This window comes from Pipistrellus hanaki (genome assembly GCF_964339955.1).
Source record: "Pipistrellus hanaki genome assembly, chromosome: 10".
Taxonomy (NCBI): domain Eukaryota; kingdom Metazoa; phylum Chordata; class Mammalia; order Chiroptera; family Vespertilionidae; genus Pipistrellus; species Pipistrellus hanaki.
This window is the reverse complement of record NC_140512.1, coordinates 2,926,824-2,946,255: the sequence shown is the minus strand read 5'-3', so window position 1 is coordinate 2,946,255 and position 19,432 is coordinate 2,926,824. Positions and strand designations below refer to the sequence as shown.

The 19,432-nt window shown below is 49.8% G+C and overlaps 2 protein-coding genes across 2 annotated transcripts in view; one reads left to right on the top strand and one right to left on the bottom strand.

Annotated features, from left to right (window-relative positions):
- Positions 1-19,432, bottom strand: part of IMMP2L (inner mitochondrial membrane peptidase subunit 2) — a 353,997-nt gene that overhangs the window by 197,606 nt on the left and 136,959 nt on the right. The window lies entirely within an intron of this gene.
- LRRN3 (leucine rich repeat neuronal 3) lies at positions 15,747-18,776 on the top strand. Its single transcript, XM_084897154.1, has one exon. The coding sequence runs from the start codon at positions 16,107-16,109 to the stop codon at positions 18,231-18,233; it is 2,127 nt and encodes a 708-aa protein (XP_084753280.1). The 5' UTR covers positions 15,747-16,106; the 3' UTR covers positions 18,234-18,776.

The following is a 19,432-nucleotide window of genomic DNA, read 5'->3' as shown; positions in this document are numbered from 1 at the left end:
CTGGCTGCATGCTCTCCCTCAGTCTCCTAATACCCATAGGATAGGTCAGGGCGTTTAGGTGACATTGTCAGCTGATTCACAGCTTACTTTTGCTAAGAAAAAAGTAAATAAAACCTAAAAAAACGTTAGAAGCAGACATGCGTGCTCAGAGATGCCGTCCCTCTGGGCCTGTATGTCATCAGAGGAGTCTCATCGCTGTGCTGACGGGCCTCTGGGCCCTACACTTCATTCTGTTCTCCTCAAAACCAGCCCCTCAGAAACACCGGAGACTCTGCATGTCCTACAGAGGGCATGTGGGCCCACAGGGGTCGGTGCAGAACAGGTAATGATCGTCGGGGTAATTTCCATGAACCTCTAGAGCAGTGGTTCTCAATGTTGTGACCCTTTAATACAGCTCCTCATGTTGTGGTGACCCCCAACCATAAAATTACTTTCGTTGCCACTTCGTAACTGTGATTTTGCCACTCCAGCAGTGGTTCTCAACTGTAACTGTAATTTCGCTACCACATCAATGGCTCTACAGCAGCTGTTCTCACCGTGGGTCATGATCCACAGGTTGAGAACCGCTAGCAGGGTCGCCTAAGACCATCGGAAAACACAGATATTTACATGATGACTCATTAACAGTAGCAAAATCACAGTTATGAAGTAGCAACAGAAATAGTTTTATGGTTGGGGGTCACCACCACATGAGGAGCTGTATTAAAGGGCCACAGCATTAGGAAGGTTGGGAACCACTGCCCATCCGCCTGGGAAACTCAGAACATCTGTCTGCTCCTCCAACTGGGCTTTACCGCCCGGCGTCCTTTACACAAACACCCAGCTGTCAGGAGTCAGAGGCGGTGCTCGCTGCCTGTGTAAACTCAGACACGCATTTGCCAAACCGCCATTTCCGGCTCTGAGCAAGCAAATCCCATGTAAATATCAAAGCCTCACCTTCCGTTTACATTCCAACCTGGGCCACGGCGCCTGCTGCTGGACACGGGTCACAGGGAGGAAGGATGAAGTGCACAGTGCCTGCTGCTGGACGACAGGTCACAGGGAGGAAGGATGGAATGACCAGGGTCACAGGGAGGAAGGATGAAATGCACAGTGCCTGATCCTGGACCACGGGGTTATTGGGTCACAGGGATGAAGGATGGAATGACCAGGGTCACAGGGAGGAAGGATGGAATGTTGAATGCCATGCACCACTGTCAGCAGAGACCTTTTAAGGGTTCAGATCATGTGACCTCTCGTAGACCGCCCTTTTCCAGCCCAGGGAATGAGCCTAACATCAGCAGGGTCCGCCTTACACGCGAGCATTTTCTGTGTGGAACCGTGTGCTCAGCACGCCCCGTGCGTTTTCTCATCACCTCCCCAGGAGGAGCATATGAAGTCCGCCTGGGGCCGGCGGCTCTTAGGAAGAAGCCTTTGTGCCGGTGGCACTGCTTCTGTGGGTGCTGCCCACCTGGCCAGTCCACGCTGCCTCCCGGGAGCCAGGTTCTCCATCACAATGCAGCCACCCCACGCATCCCGAGTGCCATGCCCTGTGCCCATCCCCATCCAGACACCGTCTTTGTAGGCTCCCTGTGTCTCTTCCTTTCTAGTTGTTTCCAAGAGAAGAGGGATGACCGACTCAGGCAGCGCGGTAACAGCACAAGGGAAAACTCGGGGGCAGCTCCTGGGCCTCGTTTCCTCACCTGAGGCCTTCAGTCTCCCCTGGACCCTCTCTCTCCCCGTGCATGCTCCTTTAAACAGGGAAGCTGCAGAGCGCCTGGGGATTTCCTGTCCATAGGATCATTAAGTTTCAAGAAAATCCATCAACCCTGCTGAGTATTAATAAGCTCCTGGCTCAGCAACCTTCAGTGATGGAGCCGTAATCCCTGCTCCCACAGACTGTGCTGAGCGGACTCAGAACTCAGACTTGCGCAGAAGGTCTCACCCAGCTGGGTGCACACCTCAGCCCCCCTCCCGGGGCGACCCCCTCCCAGAGCACTCAGGAGGCCCTCCCCAGGGACGGTCCGGCATGCCCAGTGCTGAGTGTAAGATGAAGGCCGGATGTTGGGAGCACCTTCCCATGGTTAGGAGCGGGGCCAGAGAGCGGGGGTCCATATACATGCTATTTCAGATGGAGGCGGTGGTTGTTTTTTACATTGTAAGTCATCAGGCAACTGGAAATAAGATTCAAGTTGAAGGTGATTAAAGGTTCAAGTGTCTGTGCTAACTCAACACATGTAAGGACTAAAGAAGAATGCATATAATTTTAAGTTAAACTTTTAGATTGTTTTTTCCTGCTGCTTCCTACATTCACTTACAACAAAGAGGAAGAAGAGGAGGAGGAGGAGGAGGAAGACGAGGAGGGGTGGACGGGGAGGAGGGAGAAGAGGAGGAGGGGAAGAGCAGGAGGGGGAAGAACTGTTTCTGACCAACAGTTATGCACCACAGCCTGGACCTGGTTAAGCTCTCACACAGCTCACATCCCCTGACATCGCAGCTCCCTGAGGGAAGGGAGGCGGAATGGGAGCATCTGCCCAGCTCGCCCTGGGGCAGATCCTGACCTGAACCCGGAACGCCTGACTCGAAAGCCCATTCGGCTGAAGCCTTGCCACTGCGCCCCCCACATCACGCATTTCTTAGAACGAGCACAACCGTCTCCGTTGGGGAGCACCTAACTTTTTAGGCAGAAACACCCAACAACAGGCTCTTCCTGTGGTTATGAGCTCCTCAGCCAGACCAGGAGGCTACGTAATAATTCAGCAGACTCCGCAGGGTCACCACACGGTGCACCCCGATTGCGGTTCATGCATAATACAGCGGCCCCTTCACAGGATCCAATTACTCTGCAGTGAAACGGTGAGCCGCGGACCTGCTGCCTAAACGTTCCCATGCATCTGCGAGGATTCAGAGGTCCGGGGTGTGAACAGTGATCGTGGTTGAGCCCCAGACAGGCTTAGGACATCTCAGATCGTTACTGCTTCCGAGGGAACAGAAACGGGTGCTCCTGTGTGGACACTCCACCCTGACTGAAGAGGCCACTCTGCCCCAACCCTCTTTGCTGGGGACCTAGGGAGCTTTCGAACAAACACAAAATAATTACAGCTTTTGACATTATAAATCTCAGCACACACTTATTTTATTAAAACCTTGCTGTACGTTTTCCCCAGAAGAATGCACAGTACAGACTAATAAGCACGCAAGGCCCTGAGATGCTAAAATAAAAACCCAGAGCTGCTGACTCTAACGTGATCTTCCGTGGGGCTAGAGAGAGCCCATTTATCATGGTGCCGCATGGGGAGGGCGCTCGTTTTTCTCTCCTTTGAGAGATCCTTCCTGGGAGGACTAATGCAGAGTGTTTCCATGACATTTTGCCAATCTCGGGAAGCCCTTGTTTCCCCAGATGTCACCGTAGCTCAAGAAGGGACAACCGCCCTGTCCATCATCTCCAAAGACTGATCCTCGCCTCTCGTAGACGTATGGATAACCAATGGATGTCCATCCCTCTGTCTCCTCCAGTGCCAGCCTCACACAAGCACGCGTGCACACCTGCAGCCACACCCACAAAAATGCTGGGCTTCTTTGCCAGCTGTGACTAGTTAAGTTTTTAAATATTTCCGTGACGTCTAGCCACACTAACTTGTACCTGGTTTCCAGTTGTTTTTCTTCCTCTAAGACATGCCATAATGTGAGACGACAAATACTAGAGTGTCTTTTAAGTTATTTTCATAGAAATAACCAGAAAGAAAGTCTATCGGTCCAGTAAAACTCCACAACCACAGGTGGAAGTCAGAGTGAAATGCCACGCAAGGGGCTCTGTTCCGCTCTGCCATTTCTCCTCGTCTCACGCCGGCGCCCCCCGGCTAAGCATAGGGCTCCACAGGGTCTAGTAAGTGGTGAGCGTGTCGTGACTGTCACTACTTTGAAAGCGATGGACCATGGGCGGGCACTTCCTACCGTTCCAGTGAAACCTTGAGAACCCCCGTTTTGTATGAAGAGCTGGGAGTGCCGTGCGTTATTCTCACGCTGGTGTCCCGCTGAAAAGTGTGCACTCCAGCCCCAGCCAATCCCGCGTGGATAGAGCGTTGGCCCTAGGGACCGAAGCGTCCCGGGTTCGATTCCAGTCAAGGCTCCATCCCCAGCCTTGGTCTGGGCGTGTGCGAGAAGGCAACCAACTCATGTCTCTCTCACATCTATGTTTCTATCTTTCTGTCTCTCCCCCACCCTTCGACTCTCTCTAAAAATCAGTGGGAAAATATCCTCAGGTGAGGAGTAACAACACAGCACTAAACAAAACAAACAGGCCCTCGCTCCAGGAAGCTGGGCAGACCTCTTCAGCTCGAGAGGTCCTGACTTCGGGCCAGGGAGGGCGGAGAGCAGGCAAAGGGAATAGGACGGAGAGGCTCAGTCCAGGGAGGAGGAGGCAGGAGGGGAGAGGACTTGCAGGTCCGGCAGGCGTAGAGGGGAGCTGGGGACACGCTGTGGGCCCACTGGCTGGCCCGCAGGGAGAAGCATGACCTCGGACGTCCAGGGCTCCCGGACAGAGGGCCTTCTCCTTCCACAGTAAGGAGCCTCGGAGACAGAAACGTGCTCGTCTCCGTAGATTGCAAACAGGTACTGGCAGCGCCGTTAGCAGCTAATGCGGTTCCCTTCCCCGAGAGGATCGGAGAAACCTGGGTCCCTGCGCTGAGAAATGGCACCGCCCGCCCAGGAGCCTTGCTTTTTGCAACAACAGCCTCTGAGCCCCTCGGCTGGCTGTTCCCGTTAACCTCGGGGAAAGTCAGGCGCTGTAGCCGCTGGCTGCAACCCTCGCTCAGGCCAGCCGGCGGGAGGGAGCCGAGGGGAACAAATACCTCAAAAGTGCACAAATTGGCCAAATGAAGCCGCCTGTGTTACCATCTCCTGCGACAACAGAAATTTACCGCCTGACAATTTACATCTGGTTTGCACCCCGATTCCGCAAACCACAAAAATGGGTTGCCGTGGCAACGGCCACGTGCGGCTTCGCTCACTCGGGGAAGCCAGCAAAACGCCCTCCAAGTACCTCGGAAGACACACATACAGCACAGCGTTCTTCCATGCCCCGCCCCACCCCGAGGTAACAAACCTCCTGGCGGCGGGTTATTTTTTCTCAGCTTTAAAAATGGGTCTCGCTCTCTCATTTGCATTTTTATTATGTATATTACCAATTTATGCAAATGGATAGAAACACCCATGGAAATAGAAAAGAGATGGATACAGACTGCCTGAGTCACGTGAGTGCGTTGAGGCTCTTGTCTTTTATGGCGCCCCCACTTTTAGCATCGACAGCTCTTTCAGCCAGTTCCCTGCACCGCCACCCCGATGTGTGCCTCCACCCATGAGGGATACTCCCCGGAGTTCCCTGAGAGCTCAACTCTTTTTTTTTTTTTTAATACATTTGTATTGATTCAGAGAGGGAGTGGGGGAAAGAGAGAGAGAGAAATATTAATGATGAGGGGAAAAAAATCATTGATTGGCTGCCTCCCGCACATTCCCTGCTGGGGATGGAGCCTGCAACCCAGATCATGTGCCCAGACCTGGAATCAAACCGTGACCTCTTGGTTCATAGGTCAATGGAAAGCTCAACCCTTAGAGCAGGGGTCTTCAAACTAAGGCCCGCGGGCCACATGCAGCCCCCAGGGGAGTCTGATCCTGCCCGCCAGGTTTTTTGGGCAGTGAGCGCAGCCAAGGTGTTACAGTAGGGATTAGTAGTTCATATAGTCCGGCCCTCCAGCTCTCTGAGGGACCGTGATCTGGCCCCCACTTTAAAAAGTTTGAGGACCCCTGCTAGAGCATCCGCAAGGGCCAGCTCATCTCCCTGGGCTGGAAACAGGAGCCAGGGGCAAACGGGACCGTGCCTTTCCTCGGGAGCTTGTTCCTAATCTCTCAGCTACGCCACCACAAGCTGCTCACCGGAAGCTGTGCGGGCGCTGGAGCGCATCTCTTTACCAACGTCTGTGCACCACAGAGACAGCAAAGGCAAGTCCCTGCTGAATTAAATGGGGAGAATGCTCGTCTCCTACTGACTTCCTTCCCACCTGGGACTTAAAGAAGGGAGGCCAGTGTGCAGGACATGGAAGCCCTGGAAACGGAACCACGTCAGCTCGAGTTACTGTCCTCCTTGTTCGACGGCCAGCGGACAGCTCCTTAAACTCTCCGGACACTGGTCAGACGGGGCGGTCCCCTCTTCCTGCAAGAGCCCCATTATCGGCCCTGACACAACAGCAGTCTCTGTGCTCCGGAAGCTCAGGAGCTCATTGAGAAGAACCGCCCGCTTAGAAAACATGCATCAGACATGTCTTCCCACCGCCACCTGCAAACCTTCCTGGCTGTCTCCGCCCTGTGCCTGAGTTAGGGGCACACTACCTGGAGGCAGGGACTCAATCTGGGGAGGGCTGGGGAGGCAGGGCTGCGAAAAGACACCGGGGATTTACAACACGATAGCAGGAACCGGAGTCTGAGTGTGTGAGAACTGTACCCAGGATGCCGACAGCGGTGGCCCCGCAGACTTCGGAGGGAAAGCGTCTGCCGCATGCGCTGTTCATCTGCTGCGGCTCCATCCTCGAATCAAACTGGAGGAATGGAATGAACATCAAATAGGTTCCCCCCGCCCACTTTTCCTTGGGCAGCAGTAGAGAACAATCAATTTAAAAATAATTGGAGAAATCTGTGTTTTGCTCAGAAGGAAAAATGAAAACATTCATTCAACGGGCCCACAAAGAATCATTTGCTTAATGGCAGTTCTAATATGTTATGCATTTATTCAATCTACTTCTTACCGCATTGAAATGCAAAAACAATCACTCTGGGCGGGAGTGCTAGGAAACCATCAGAGTTTCTATTAAACCAGAGAAGACATAGTTAAGCTGCGGTGTGACTTGCAGATGCTCATGAATAGACAGTACTTAGAGTTTCTCTCTCTAGAAAGGGAAAGATCTTTCTCTCTAGAAAGTTTCCTCCTGCCCCTTTCTTCCCTCCCCTCTCCCTCCCTCCTACCCAACCCCCATATCTTTCTTTTCTTCTTGGACTCAGAGTAAGGAGAGTGTCTTCGTAAAAACTCTAATGACGTAGACGCGTAAAACGGTCCTATGTTAAGTGCCAGCCCTCCGGCAGGTAGAAACTTCCTCTCCGCATCTGTTAGAGAGTTCCCATCCACTGATCAGTCAGGGGAACATGGGCGGTCTCTACATTCCAGGTCCTTTGTCACACACACACACACACACACAACACACACGCACACGCACACACATTTCTCAGTTCTCAGTTTGCCAGTTTTTATTATCATTCAATATTCCACTCACATAAACTGTTATCAGGACCTCAGCTTCCATTGGAAAAACCAAAGTCATGACACCTGAGTGTTTTGTAGAGTAAGAATGTTACCATGTATTTGGGGAACTTGTAGTTAAAAACGTGTAGTTGGCATTTTGTTAACTACCCAAGCTAGGCATTGGAGACACAGCGATGGACACACATGAAACCGCCTTGACGAAGCCAGTCTTCTGTGGGGGCGGTGAAAGCAGCAGCACACAGGAAGTAACCAGTGGCCAGCGGTCCCGCATGCCGGGTGAGGGAGCAGAGCAGCCCAGGGTCTGACAGAAGTACTTTGAGTGAGATGATCTGCACACCAGGCACCACCAAGTACGAAAGTCAAAGGCCAAACTAAAGAACAAATGTCTGAAACAACTTCAATACAATTGAATATGTCCGCTGCCATCTATGCGACGAGCCATTAACTTTAATGTCTTAATTACGTTTTTTAAAAGAAGTGATTTCATTTTACTGTGCAGAAAGACTGTTCGGCATGGTGTGTCCTTATGAAGTAAGACACTGGCTTGGGCCTGGAGGTCCTTGGAGAACAACCAATAAAGAGGGCAGTTAGGCACCTAGGTAGCTGACAAGGCTCCACACAGCACAGTCACACAGAAAGGTCCCTGGGGACGGGTCCGAGGGCTGGGATGCACCTTCAGGAAGGCCTTGGTGAGTTCGCCACGGAGGTTTTGTTGTCCTGCTTCCAACATTTTCCTCAGGGCCCCGGGGATGTGGGTTCAGCAGACTGTCAGGAGCATGCGGGGCATGAAGGAAAGCCACCCTTTCCAAATAACCACGGGCAAACAGCTCTGCTCACTGTGAGGAGCCAAGCACCCAGACCACACCTGAGCACGCCCCCTCCGTCACCGGGACAGAACAGCGTCCCCTGTCCCTGGCGCGGCGGGCACGCCCTGCCCCCGGGCACACGGGAATGTGTCCCTGTGATGGAGCCTTCCATCCTTGGACCACAGGAGCTCATTTCATTTCCATTCCCTTCGAAACGCCGTTTGTTTACATGAGCCTCAGTGAAAATATAAAACTGATAGTCATGCTGCTCTGTGAAATAGCATGAGAACCGCTGTTCTATTATGTGCAGAACAGAAACGGAACCACCGCAGAGCCCCTGAAGGCTGGTTCTTGTCAGAGGGAGTCTCTGACATGGAAATCTGCGTTTTCTGTCAAAATCCTGGAGCTAAAACCTTCTTGGTTTCCTGTTGACTTCACCAGACTCCTGTCCATAGCCTTCCTCGTCTTTTGGATCAACCAGCGGCTTTCTGTTCTCCACACGGAGTCCCTCCCGGGGGACAGATGTGAGGGGAAGCAGGATGGGAATCGTTTGCTGCCACGCCTCTCCCGCAGCTCTCTCCTATGAAAGCCATCCCTCCTGAGATGGGATGGAAGCATTTGCTGTGGCAGCCACCATAGAACTGACTGCTCAGGGGGTTTTCGGACATGTGCCTCAGGTGCCCTCCCGTGTGTAAGATCTCACTCCTGTACCTGGGTGAGCTCTACCTGGAATCACCTCTTTCTAACTCCCCTGGGGAGCTGGACCAGGAACAGTGGTTTAAGTCTGGGCTTTCGAGGTCTGAGGAAGGGATGCGAATCCACATCTGAGCATCAGTGAACGGGCAAGCCAGCCTCTTGGGCTGCATCTATAACAACGGTGTCTGCAGAAAGAGCTGGATGAGGATGGCCTGGGAGAACTCAGGTAGGCCTGAGCCCGGTGGCACAGAGGGCATGCTTGCTGTTGATGTATTATTAGTGGCTCCTACCAGCCCCATCCTCATCCAGAGCACTTCTTGTCCGCCCCATCCCCTAGGCAGCTGGCGTGTAATGATCCTTCCACACCTTGAAAGGAGAGAGGTCATTTGCTTTCAGTCAAGGCCAAGAAAAACAGACCCAACCTTGGCAGCCCAGGGACTGAGATGATGCTGGGAAATTTGCTTTGGAAAGAAAGCCTCTGGCTTCTCCAGCTTTTCAACACTCCTCCAGCACGAACCAGCGAACCACTTAGCATGAGTCATCTGACCTCCGAGGGCCTCCATTACCTCATTGCTAAGTGGCCTTCGGAGCAGATGGATGGTCCAGAGACTGAGGTCTAGGGAACCCCTTCAGGATCAGATGCTGCCGCAGGTGCACTAACCAAAAAAGCTTTTCTGTCCTGTGTTTGACTTACTGTGAATCTCGTTTGAGACTGCATGTGAACACACAGTTTCACAGTGGAAATGAGGTTGAGAACCCTTGGATGTGTATGCCCATTCCAGCTATCAATTTCTGTGACACCAAAAATACACCGGTTTTCTGTTACACCAAATTTATTCGGATGGTTCAAACTTGAATATGACCAAAACTCCACAGTTTTCAGTTTAGCCAAAAAAATGTCATAATGGATAGATTGTTCAAGTACCAGTATTAATAATTACTGACAACTCGCTTATGCTTCATTTACTTCATCAAGGGGCCTACTCTAGGCAATTTACATCCCCAGTGGTTGGTTTGCCTTCATTTGATGACTAAAGGAACCCTCTTCTTCATTTACTACGGTGCAGATATAAACATAAAATGAAATAGAGAAAACACAGTTAATTAATCTGAGAGCATTTAAAAGCCCCATAATGACTAAAATTCACAGATCTCAATGTGTCAATGTCATAGGACTAGAGTACTAAATATAAATACAAAGACTAAAATCGGGTAAGTCCGTTTACCCACAGGCGTTTTATTGACATCTTTTAAAAAAAACAAACAAACAAAAAAAAAAACCTTTCATGTTTGCAGAGTAGTGTCATATTCACAATGTAAAAAAATCTTAGTTATCCTATAACCACATTTTAAAGTTTAATGTTCATTAGCCTGATGCACAGAAGTGTGAGGTGTCCTGCCCACATTGACAGAACCATCTGGTAAACCTGGTCCGTGTCTCATAACGAAAAGCAAAGTGTCTCCCCGTTTCTCATATGTCTATTAACTGATGAATATATTAAGACAGCATTCATTAAGCTATTCTATAGAGTTACCATCATCCACTTCCTGAAAAGTTGACATACAAATTCAAACAATTAATTCGTTTAGAAAAACTGGAAAATCCATAGTTCCCAAGGGTGGAAAAAATAGCTTTTTCTAGGAACCATTTAGTGAAACTCAATACCTTTGGGATATGGGGCTTTCAACTAGAATTGAAGAAAGACTGAGTCTTACAATGCAGGAACATGAGGCCAGATAATTGGAGAATAGAATGTAAGCTCTTTACACAAACAAACTTAGCTGGCAATTTGCTGAAGAAGAAAGCAACTGGGTTTTAATGTCGCCATGGCAACTTCCCATCTTCACCAGTTTTTTTCACTTAACTCAAGTATCAAACGTTTCTCTTCTTCAGACTCCGTGGTCTTTATAATGCACATAATGAGGTCCGGAGAAGAAGCCATGCTTTGTTCTTAAGCTTTGGCATTGTAAAATGGCATCTGAGACACGGTGGATTTTACATCTTCTGGCCTATGTGTTCTCCTGGCATTCTGCAGTTGGTTTTTATATGCATCATAAAAGAACACAGAATCCTCTGGACGGAGTAGGATTCCCTCCTGTGCACCTCCACAGAGCGGTGCCATACCATTCTCTTATTGTAAGGCAGCTCGACTGTGCCTCAGACTTTGCTGTTTACTCATTCCTTAACTGAGAGCTTGGTGAGTAGACAGCTCATCGTATTCACTGCTGCCTTCCCAGGGTCTACAACAGGGTCTACCAAAGAGCAGGGGTCCAATCCATGTTTCGTAAGCGATGAAAAAGAAAGGAAGCTAAAGAAGGAAGATGTTTTTCTCAATTAAAAAGCCTTGGTCCTAAGTTTCCACTTCTCCAGAAACAATTTCTGTATTTAGATTAAAGAAATCACAAGTTACAACAAGTATTAAAGATATCACAAGCCCTGGTCAGGTGACGTGGTTGGAGCACCGTCCCTACACCAAAAGGTGGTGGTTCCATCCCCGGTCAGGGCACACTTCTCGGTTGCAGGTTTGAGTCCCAGTCAAGCACGTAGGGGAAGCAATTGATCAATGTTTCTCTCTGACATTGATGTCTCTCTCTCTCTCTCTCTCTCTCTCTCTCTCTCTCTCAAATCAATAAATATATCCTTCCATGAGGATTAAATATTATATCTTATAGATTTTTTATAAAAGCCTAATATGCAAATCAACCAAACAGTGGAACAACCGGTTGCTATGACGTGCACTGACCACGAGAGGACAGACACTCAATGCAGGAGCTGCCCCAGCCCACAGGCCCCAGGCCAACCAAGGCAGGTGCCAGCAGGGCCCCACCCTGATCATCCCGCTGGTCATTCCACAGATCAGCCCTGATCACCGGCCAGGCCTAGGGAACCTACCTGTGCATGATTTCGTGCTCCAGGCCTTTAGTATATGCATATTATATATATGTATACATTATATACATATACATGAGAATTCTTAAAATAACTTTCTTTTAATGGCCCAAACTGACCAGGCTGCTGGCTAGACTATAATTCTACATGTACTATACTTATTATTTAAAACAGAGAAAACATATCTGGTCTTTGACTCTCCCTCAGGCAAAATCTACATGGGACAGCCAATAAGAAAAATCAAAGGTACTGTGAAAAACACTCATAAGGCACAAAAGGACACATGCATTAGGAAAATCACACATCTTAAAATGCTTTTTAATTAAAAAAAAAAAAAAGTCTTCTGAATCAACCCACAAAAAAAAAAAGCCTCAACTAAGGGCCAATTTCTAATCTTTCAATTTTTAAAAATCCTAAAGAGGTTAGAAATGAAGCACAGTGAGGGATGCAGTGGGCCCCAGGCAAACATCTACTGAAAGGCTGGACAGAAGAATAAATGGATGACAAGGACAGAAGAATAAATGGATGACAAGGCTCTGAACCTGTGTGTGTCACTCACTCCAACCCTTTAAGAGCCTTTTCAGAATACACTTCATTGAGATGTCAGTTTTCATTCCTGGTGGCATTTCATTAACATCATCTCCTGAACTTGAATAATAATCAAGAATAACTTATTTAGCTTTAATATAGGAAGGATTATGTTGCCTTTAAAACTAAAAGAAGGCTAAACACACACACACACACACACACACACACACACACACACCCCTTCTAAAATAGTTTTCCATAAAAAAGAAACCATTGAAAAGAACAGGAGTCAGTTATGAGTTGGGTCCTAGCTCCAAGAGTATGACCTCAAAATGAATACTCACCCTCAAAACAGGGAACCCTTTAAAGATTTATCCACTGTTGGTAACGTTTACTTGTGTATGGTTTGTTTACTGTATTTTAAGGAAGAAAAGCAATATATATTTACCCACAAGTTACCTACTTTACATCCGTCCATTCACCCATCTAGCCAAATATATTTCTGGAAGACCTACTCTGCTCCAGAGCATCCCTTGCTAAGCTCCAGACCACCTTCCCAAGTGAGAGTTCTAGAACCTTTAAAACTCGGGTTGAAATACTGACTTTTTTGAAGCACAATTTTCCTACTCTTATTTTAGAAGAAGAAAAAAAACAGCAAATGGGTGGAGTATGGGAAATTCTATAAATATATCCATAATCACGTAATTCAAGTTTCCTAAGCTGGAAAACATTTTTCAGAGAGTTCATTATTATTCTCCAGTGTATTCAAAGAGGGGAGTGTGGGAGTAGTGAAGTTGGAGGAGAGAGAGAATAAAAGTGAGAGGGCGGAGGGCATTAAAAACCCCCACAGGTAACAATGGGAGCAAGCTGGTCAATTTGTTTTTAATGACATAGCTGTTTTTATGGTTAAACAATGTTGTAGAGATGCCTATAGACACAGATTGAAGTCTGTCCTTCTAAAACAAATGCCACCATTGTCATTGTTATTCTGCCCAAACCCCTCAGTGGCCACACAGAAGCCACTCTCTTGTGGGGAGCGAGGCGGCCCCTGCGGGACCGCTCGGCTTGTGAGGGTACCTGTCACGTGAACCGGTCAGGCGGGCAGGTGACATGGCGCAGTGCCACTGTCAGATCCCCATGTTTTAACTATCGGGCAATAAGAAAAACACCCTGTAAAAGTCTGAGGCACATCTTTCCTTCCCTCTTTTTTTACGTGCTTCTTACTGTTGATGATTTAAGAAGAAAAGTCATCTTCATCATTATTCCATATGTTGTCATTCAACGGGAATTATAGAAAGACGCATTGGTGGTTACCATCCTGCGCATGTTGGTTTAATGAGCTGAGCGCTGGAGGGCGTGGGTGAGGCGCTCATCAGCCAGGCAAATGGACTAACATAATCAAATCACCAGAGAGGTGCACACAGCCCTTAATAATAAAAACCGCATCCTCCAGGAAGGGACTAAGAATCTAATAACTGCATGTCTATCGAGGTAATAATCTAATAATCTACGTCTAATCATGTTATGTCCAGTAAGAGAAAAGGGGAAATACAAACACATGCTTACCACAGAGATGGGGGGCGGGGCAAGAATGAAAGCTTCCGGCACAGGGGCCCAAGACTCAAGAGGCCCAGCTCTGGGAACACACTCTCCCCTCGGCAGACAGGCCAGGCTCTCCTTTCTGATGACTCTGACGGTTGAGAACTCTAATCTGACGTCCCGAACTCCAATTCTATATTCAAGAGCAAACTTCACATTCATCGTTTGCATTTCCAAGTACATCTTTTTTAATGGAGAAAAAGCATTGGCCAGCAGATTCAGGTACTTGTATTTTCTGACCTGAATCTCTCTCTCTCTCTCTGCCATGCATGGGCGGTGTGGTTTTGCCCCTTGTGAGTCGTCAGTGGGGAGCACACGCTGGCCACTGTGAGTAGACGGATAATACTAATTTTCTGAACGGGAAAGGCTGAAGACCAGGGAAATGCCAGCCCTGCAGAGAAGGAACATCACCACACTATTTTGTGGTAAAATTATTTCATTGTTTCTCCACATGCCTGTGCTACAGCCCTGAAGACAAAGCCTGGCTCCAGTCCTACGCCATCCTTTAAAACCATGGCCTCAGCACATGGGTCTCCGCTCTCTTACCCAAACCTGGGAACCAGAGCCCCTCCCACTCCCACTCACAGGTCAATATCAATATAAACGATGGCTACGAAAGGGCTTTGAAACCCCTAAAGCACGTGAGATATTAGGTACTGGCCTGCAAGCCACCATGCCAAACAGTCCATCAGCGAGAGCATCCATCAGCTCCGAAGACCGGAGAGAATCTGGTGATGGAGCCAGGCACAGAATCTGGTGCCTCCCGCGCTGGCCCTTTCTCCCTGCCTATCTGGGGAGGTGAAGTTTGAATTTGCTCACCCCGGAGAGAACTCTCCGGATCTCCAAAAGCTTCCAGCACCAATCCCGTTCGCGTGTGCTCGTTTCTGGCATCTGGCTACGTGAATGATGCAATGAGGTCAGAAAAGAGTTTCTGCTTGGACAGATGTGCATTTCAGAAAACACTCAAGAGAATAATCTCAGAACAAAAGCAGTGCTGTTTACACCGCACACACACACACACACACATACACACACACATACATGTGTTTCATGGTTAACATCTCTAACGCGCTGTTGGACACAGACAAGGATTCTGGGCAAAGAGTGTTTATGGAGCCCCTTCGTTGGCAGAAGCCAGGCTTGCTGGGCATATAAGAGTAGTGAGCTACCTTGAAATGCAGCCCATATCAGCACTGCCACTTGGCTGTGCGTTGCTTATTTTTATGTGATAAAGACATCGGTGTCTATTTAAAAGAAGCAATATCTAAGGGCCTGTTTTATTGCTGTAATAAAGTTACTTTTCTCCCTGTCAGTGACTAATGGAATCTAAGTTATTTTCAGGGGAGATGAAACAGCCGAACATTAATCTGAATTTCACTTAAGTTAGACCTCACCGTTCCCAAGTACTGCGGAATCCCAAGCCCCTTTATGCAAGGAGGCTGGAGGGAGGGAGAATGACAAGGGAAGTCCTGCCCACTGCCAGGCTGTCCGGGCCCTGCACAGCCCTCTCCTGAGGGCCCTGGGCTAATGCATTTGCTAAACAGTATCACTTTCTCTGGGACCTTTTAATTTTGTCTCTGTAAGAGAGGGGAGAAACCGTCTCCTCTGACAGATTTCCTTTGGTTCCCATTCACTAATCGTCAGAGAGAAGGAAGGACAAATGCAATAAACACAATTACAAGGAATAAGCAAGTAGAATGCGTGTCTGCTATGCCTAATTCAGTTTCAGCTTCTAAAGATTCCTTTCTCGGCCTGTGCGGCGTCAGGACCAATCACTGTCAAGGCTAACGTCAGCGAAACATATTGAATTAACTGTCCACTCGAAGGACGTCATAGATGAGATCACCGTAATTGCTTAATGGATATTAATTACGGGTATCATTTTTCCTTTGGACTAATTCTTTCTCTTCTCCTTTTTGTTTTATTTTGTTGCAATTAGCATCACAGCTGCTGTTCCTGCCAGGCCTGGACCGAAGTGGGATGTGAACCCTGCCCTCCGAAATGAGTGAGCGGCTCCATTTCCTGTGACCGTCCATCCCTGCCGCCTCTTCAGAGCGTGCCTCCGCGTCCTACGCGAGAGGCGCCTGCCGCTTCCCCTCCCCCAACATGTGTGACGTTTCTGGACCGTGTGACTGCGGCACCGGCACCTCGCCCCGGGGCGAGAGACCCCGCAGCTCCACAGCGCCCATCGTTTGACACATGAACCACCCTGCTCCTCCTCCGCCAGCTCCCGCTGAGCCCACCCGCAGTGACTGTGCCATCCGCCGGGGCCCGCGGCATCTCCGCAGAGGAAGCTAAGATGAAGGACATGCCACTCGGGGTGCACGTGCTGGTTGGCCTGGCAATCACGACGCTCGTGCACGCCGGGGAGAAGAAAGCGGACTGCCCGCCGTCGTGCACGTGCGAGGTCAGGCCGTGGTTCACGCCCCGGTCCACGTACATGGACGCGTGGACCGTGGACTGTAACGACGTGGGTCTCTTCCACTTCCCGGCCAGGCTGCCTGCGGACACGCAGGTCCTCCTCCTGCAGACGAACAACATCGCCGACATCGAGCGCTCCGCGGACTTCCCCGTGAACCTCACTGGCCTGGACCTGTCGCAGAACAACTTGTCTTCGGTGGACAACATCAGCGTCCGGCAGATGCCCCGGCTCCTGTCCGTGTACCTGGAGGAAAACAAGCTCACGGAGCTGCCCGAGAGATGTCTGTCGGGGCTGAGCGGCCTCCAGGAGCTCTACGTCAACCATAACTCGCTGTCCGTCATCTCGCCGGGAGCCTTTATCGGCCTCCACAACCTTCTCCGGCTGCACCTCAACTCCAACAGACTGCAGGCCATCGACAGGAAGTGGTTTGACGCGCTCCCCAACCTGGAGATCCTGATGATTGGGGAGAACCCAATCATCAGGATCGAAGACATGAACTTCGAGCCGCTGATCAATCTCCGCAGCCTGGTGATCGCGGGCATCAACCTCACGGAGATGCCCGACGACGCCCTGGTTGGGCTGGAGAGCCTGGAAAGCATCTCCTTCTACGACAACAGGCTGCGGCAGGTGCCCCGGGCGGCGCTGCAGAAGGTGGCCAGCCTCAAATTCCTGGATCTCAACAAAAACCCCATCCACAGGATACGCAGGGGGGACTTCAGCAACATGCTCCACCTCAAGGAGCTGGGCATGAACAACATGCCCGAGCTGGTTTCCATCGACGGCCTTGCGGTGGACAACCTGCCGGATCTGAGGAAGATAGAGGCCACCAACAACCCCCGGCTGTCCTACATCCACCCCAACGCGTTCTTCCGGCTGCCCCGGCTGGAGTCGCTCATGCTCAACAGCAACGCCCTCAGCGCCCTGTACCAGGGCACCGTGGAGGCCCTGCCCAGCCTCAAGGAGGTCAGCATCCACAGCAACCCCATCCGCTGCGACTGCGTCATCCGCTGGATCAACATGAACAAGACCAGCGTCCGCTTCATGGAGCCCGAGTCGCTCTTCTGCGTGGACCCGCCCGAGTTCCAGGGCCAGAACGTCCGGCAGGTGCACTTCCGGGACATGATGGAAATATGCCTCCCGCTCATCGCGCCCGAGAGCTTCCCTTCCAGCCTGGACCTGGACGCCGGGAGTTGCGTGTCCTTGCACTGCAGAGCCACGGCCGAGCCGCAGCCCGCCATCTCCTGGATCACCCCTTCCGGCCAGAAGCTCGGGCCCCACACCCTGACGGACAGGTTCTCCGTGCACGCGGAGGGCACCCTGGACATAAGAGGCATCGTCCCCGCAGACGGGGGCGTGTACACGTGCATGGCAGCCAACCTGGTGGGCGCCGACTTGAAGTCCGTCACGATCAGAGTGGACGGCGCGTTACCGCAGGACAACAACGGGTCTTTGCACATCCGAGTGGAAGACGTCCGGGCCAGCTCGGTTCTGGTGTCTTGGAAAGCGAGTTCCAAGGTTCTCAGGTCCAGCGTGACGTGGACCGCCTTCATCAAGGCAGACCCGTCCCACGCCGCCCACAGGGCCCGCCTGCCGCCCAACGTCAGGGTGTACAACCTGACTCGCCTGAACCCCTCGACTGAGTACACCATTTGTATCGACAGCCCCACCATCGACCAGAAAGCCAGGAAACGGTGTGTCAATGTCACCACGAAAGGGTGGGGCCCCGATGGAGAAGCAGACGGCAGGAGTCACAGCCCCACCTTCCTGGCCGGCCTCGCGGGCTTCCTGGGGATTACCGGTGTGCTCTGTCTCTTCGGCTGCCTCTCGCGAAACGTGATGGGAGCAGCTGGACGTGGCCATGCGAGGAACTACTTGCAGAAGCCAACCTTCGCGTTCAGTGAGCTTTACCCACCTCTCATCGACCTCTGGGAAGCAGGCGACGAGAGAAGCGCGGCGCTGGAAGTGAAGGCCACTGCCATAGGGGTGCCCACAAATACATCCTGAAAACCACCAACCACACCTACTTCGGGGGAGGGAGCTCCGGGCTGCGGGGCTGCTTGGGAATGGAAAAGGAAGAGGAATGGGACTTCCGGGGAGGATGGTCCAGCTTCCCCAAGGCTGCTCCGGCCAGTGGAAACATGTACAAGTCCAGCATCTCCATCCACTGGCTTCAGAGGGTACCGTGGCAACCAAATAAAAGAAGTCCATTTTCTAGAACTTTCATGTAACTTTTCTGTCTGGACTACAGTGGACAAAAAAAAAAAAAAAACCCACAAAACGTTTCTGTATTTTTTTTAAGTGTATAAGAGTAGCTGAACTGAGCAATACCTCCTACTGTGTTGTATCACGCCTATTAGCCACGAGTTTCTGCCGTGACCAGATACACTTGAATTGACACGTGGTGTAATGAAATGAACAGACTCTGTAGAGTAGACGCCGTGAATATGTGGGCCTCTTTTATAAGGAAAAAAATACATTTTGGATTAAAATCAATTGCTTTTGTCTTGTTTTTGTTTCTAAATAAAGAATAATTTCTGGGAAATGTCACCTGACCAGATATCATTGAAATGACCACATGTTAGAAAAGTGTCTTTATCTACAATGAAGTCTGAAGGGCTGAGAGTAAGACACGCCCACTGGGTTATGGTGCTACGTTTTTATAATGCACAAAATTGGATTTGAGGAGGCACTTTATCAATATTGAAAGGCAAACCATAACATTGTATTCAACCTTTCAACTAGTGACATAAAGAAATCCCCTATTAACTGAAAGATTTTCTTTTCTTAACAAGAAACTTTTGTAGTGGGTTGAATTATCAATTTCACATAATGTAAATCAATATCTGAGGATCTGAAGGTCTTATTTTAATAATGACTAGTTACTCAACTTTAAGATTCTTGCTTTGCAGAAAACATTGCCAAATTTCGGCAGGACTTAACGATCTAGGTGTTATCTTCAAATCTCTCTGTGATTCTAATGCACTTCACTGCAATAACAAGCAAAAAATCTAACATTCTGCTGTGTTGCAAACATCACAACAAAACAACATGTTCTACATAATCTCCAAAGAAGGACGTTTAGACACATGCACAGCAACCAACCTTACAGGTACTGACTGAAAGTCTGTTAAGATCAAAGCAGATGTTTTTCCCCTAGAATAACAATGAAATCTAGAATTTTAGAAGACTAGGCTTTTCCAAGA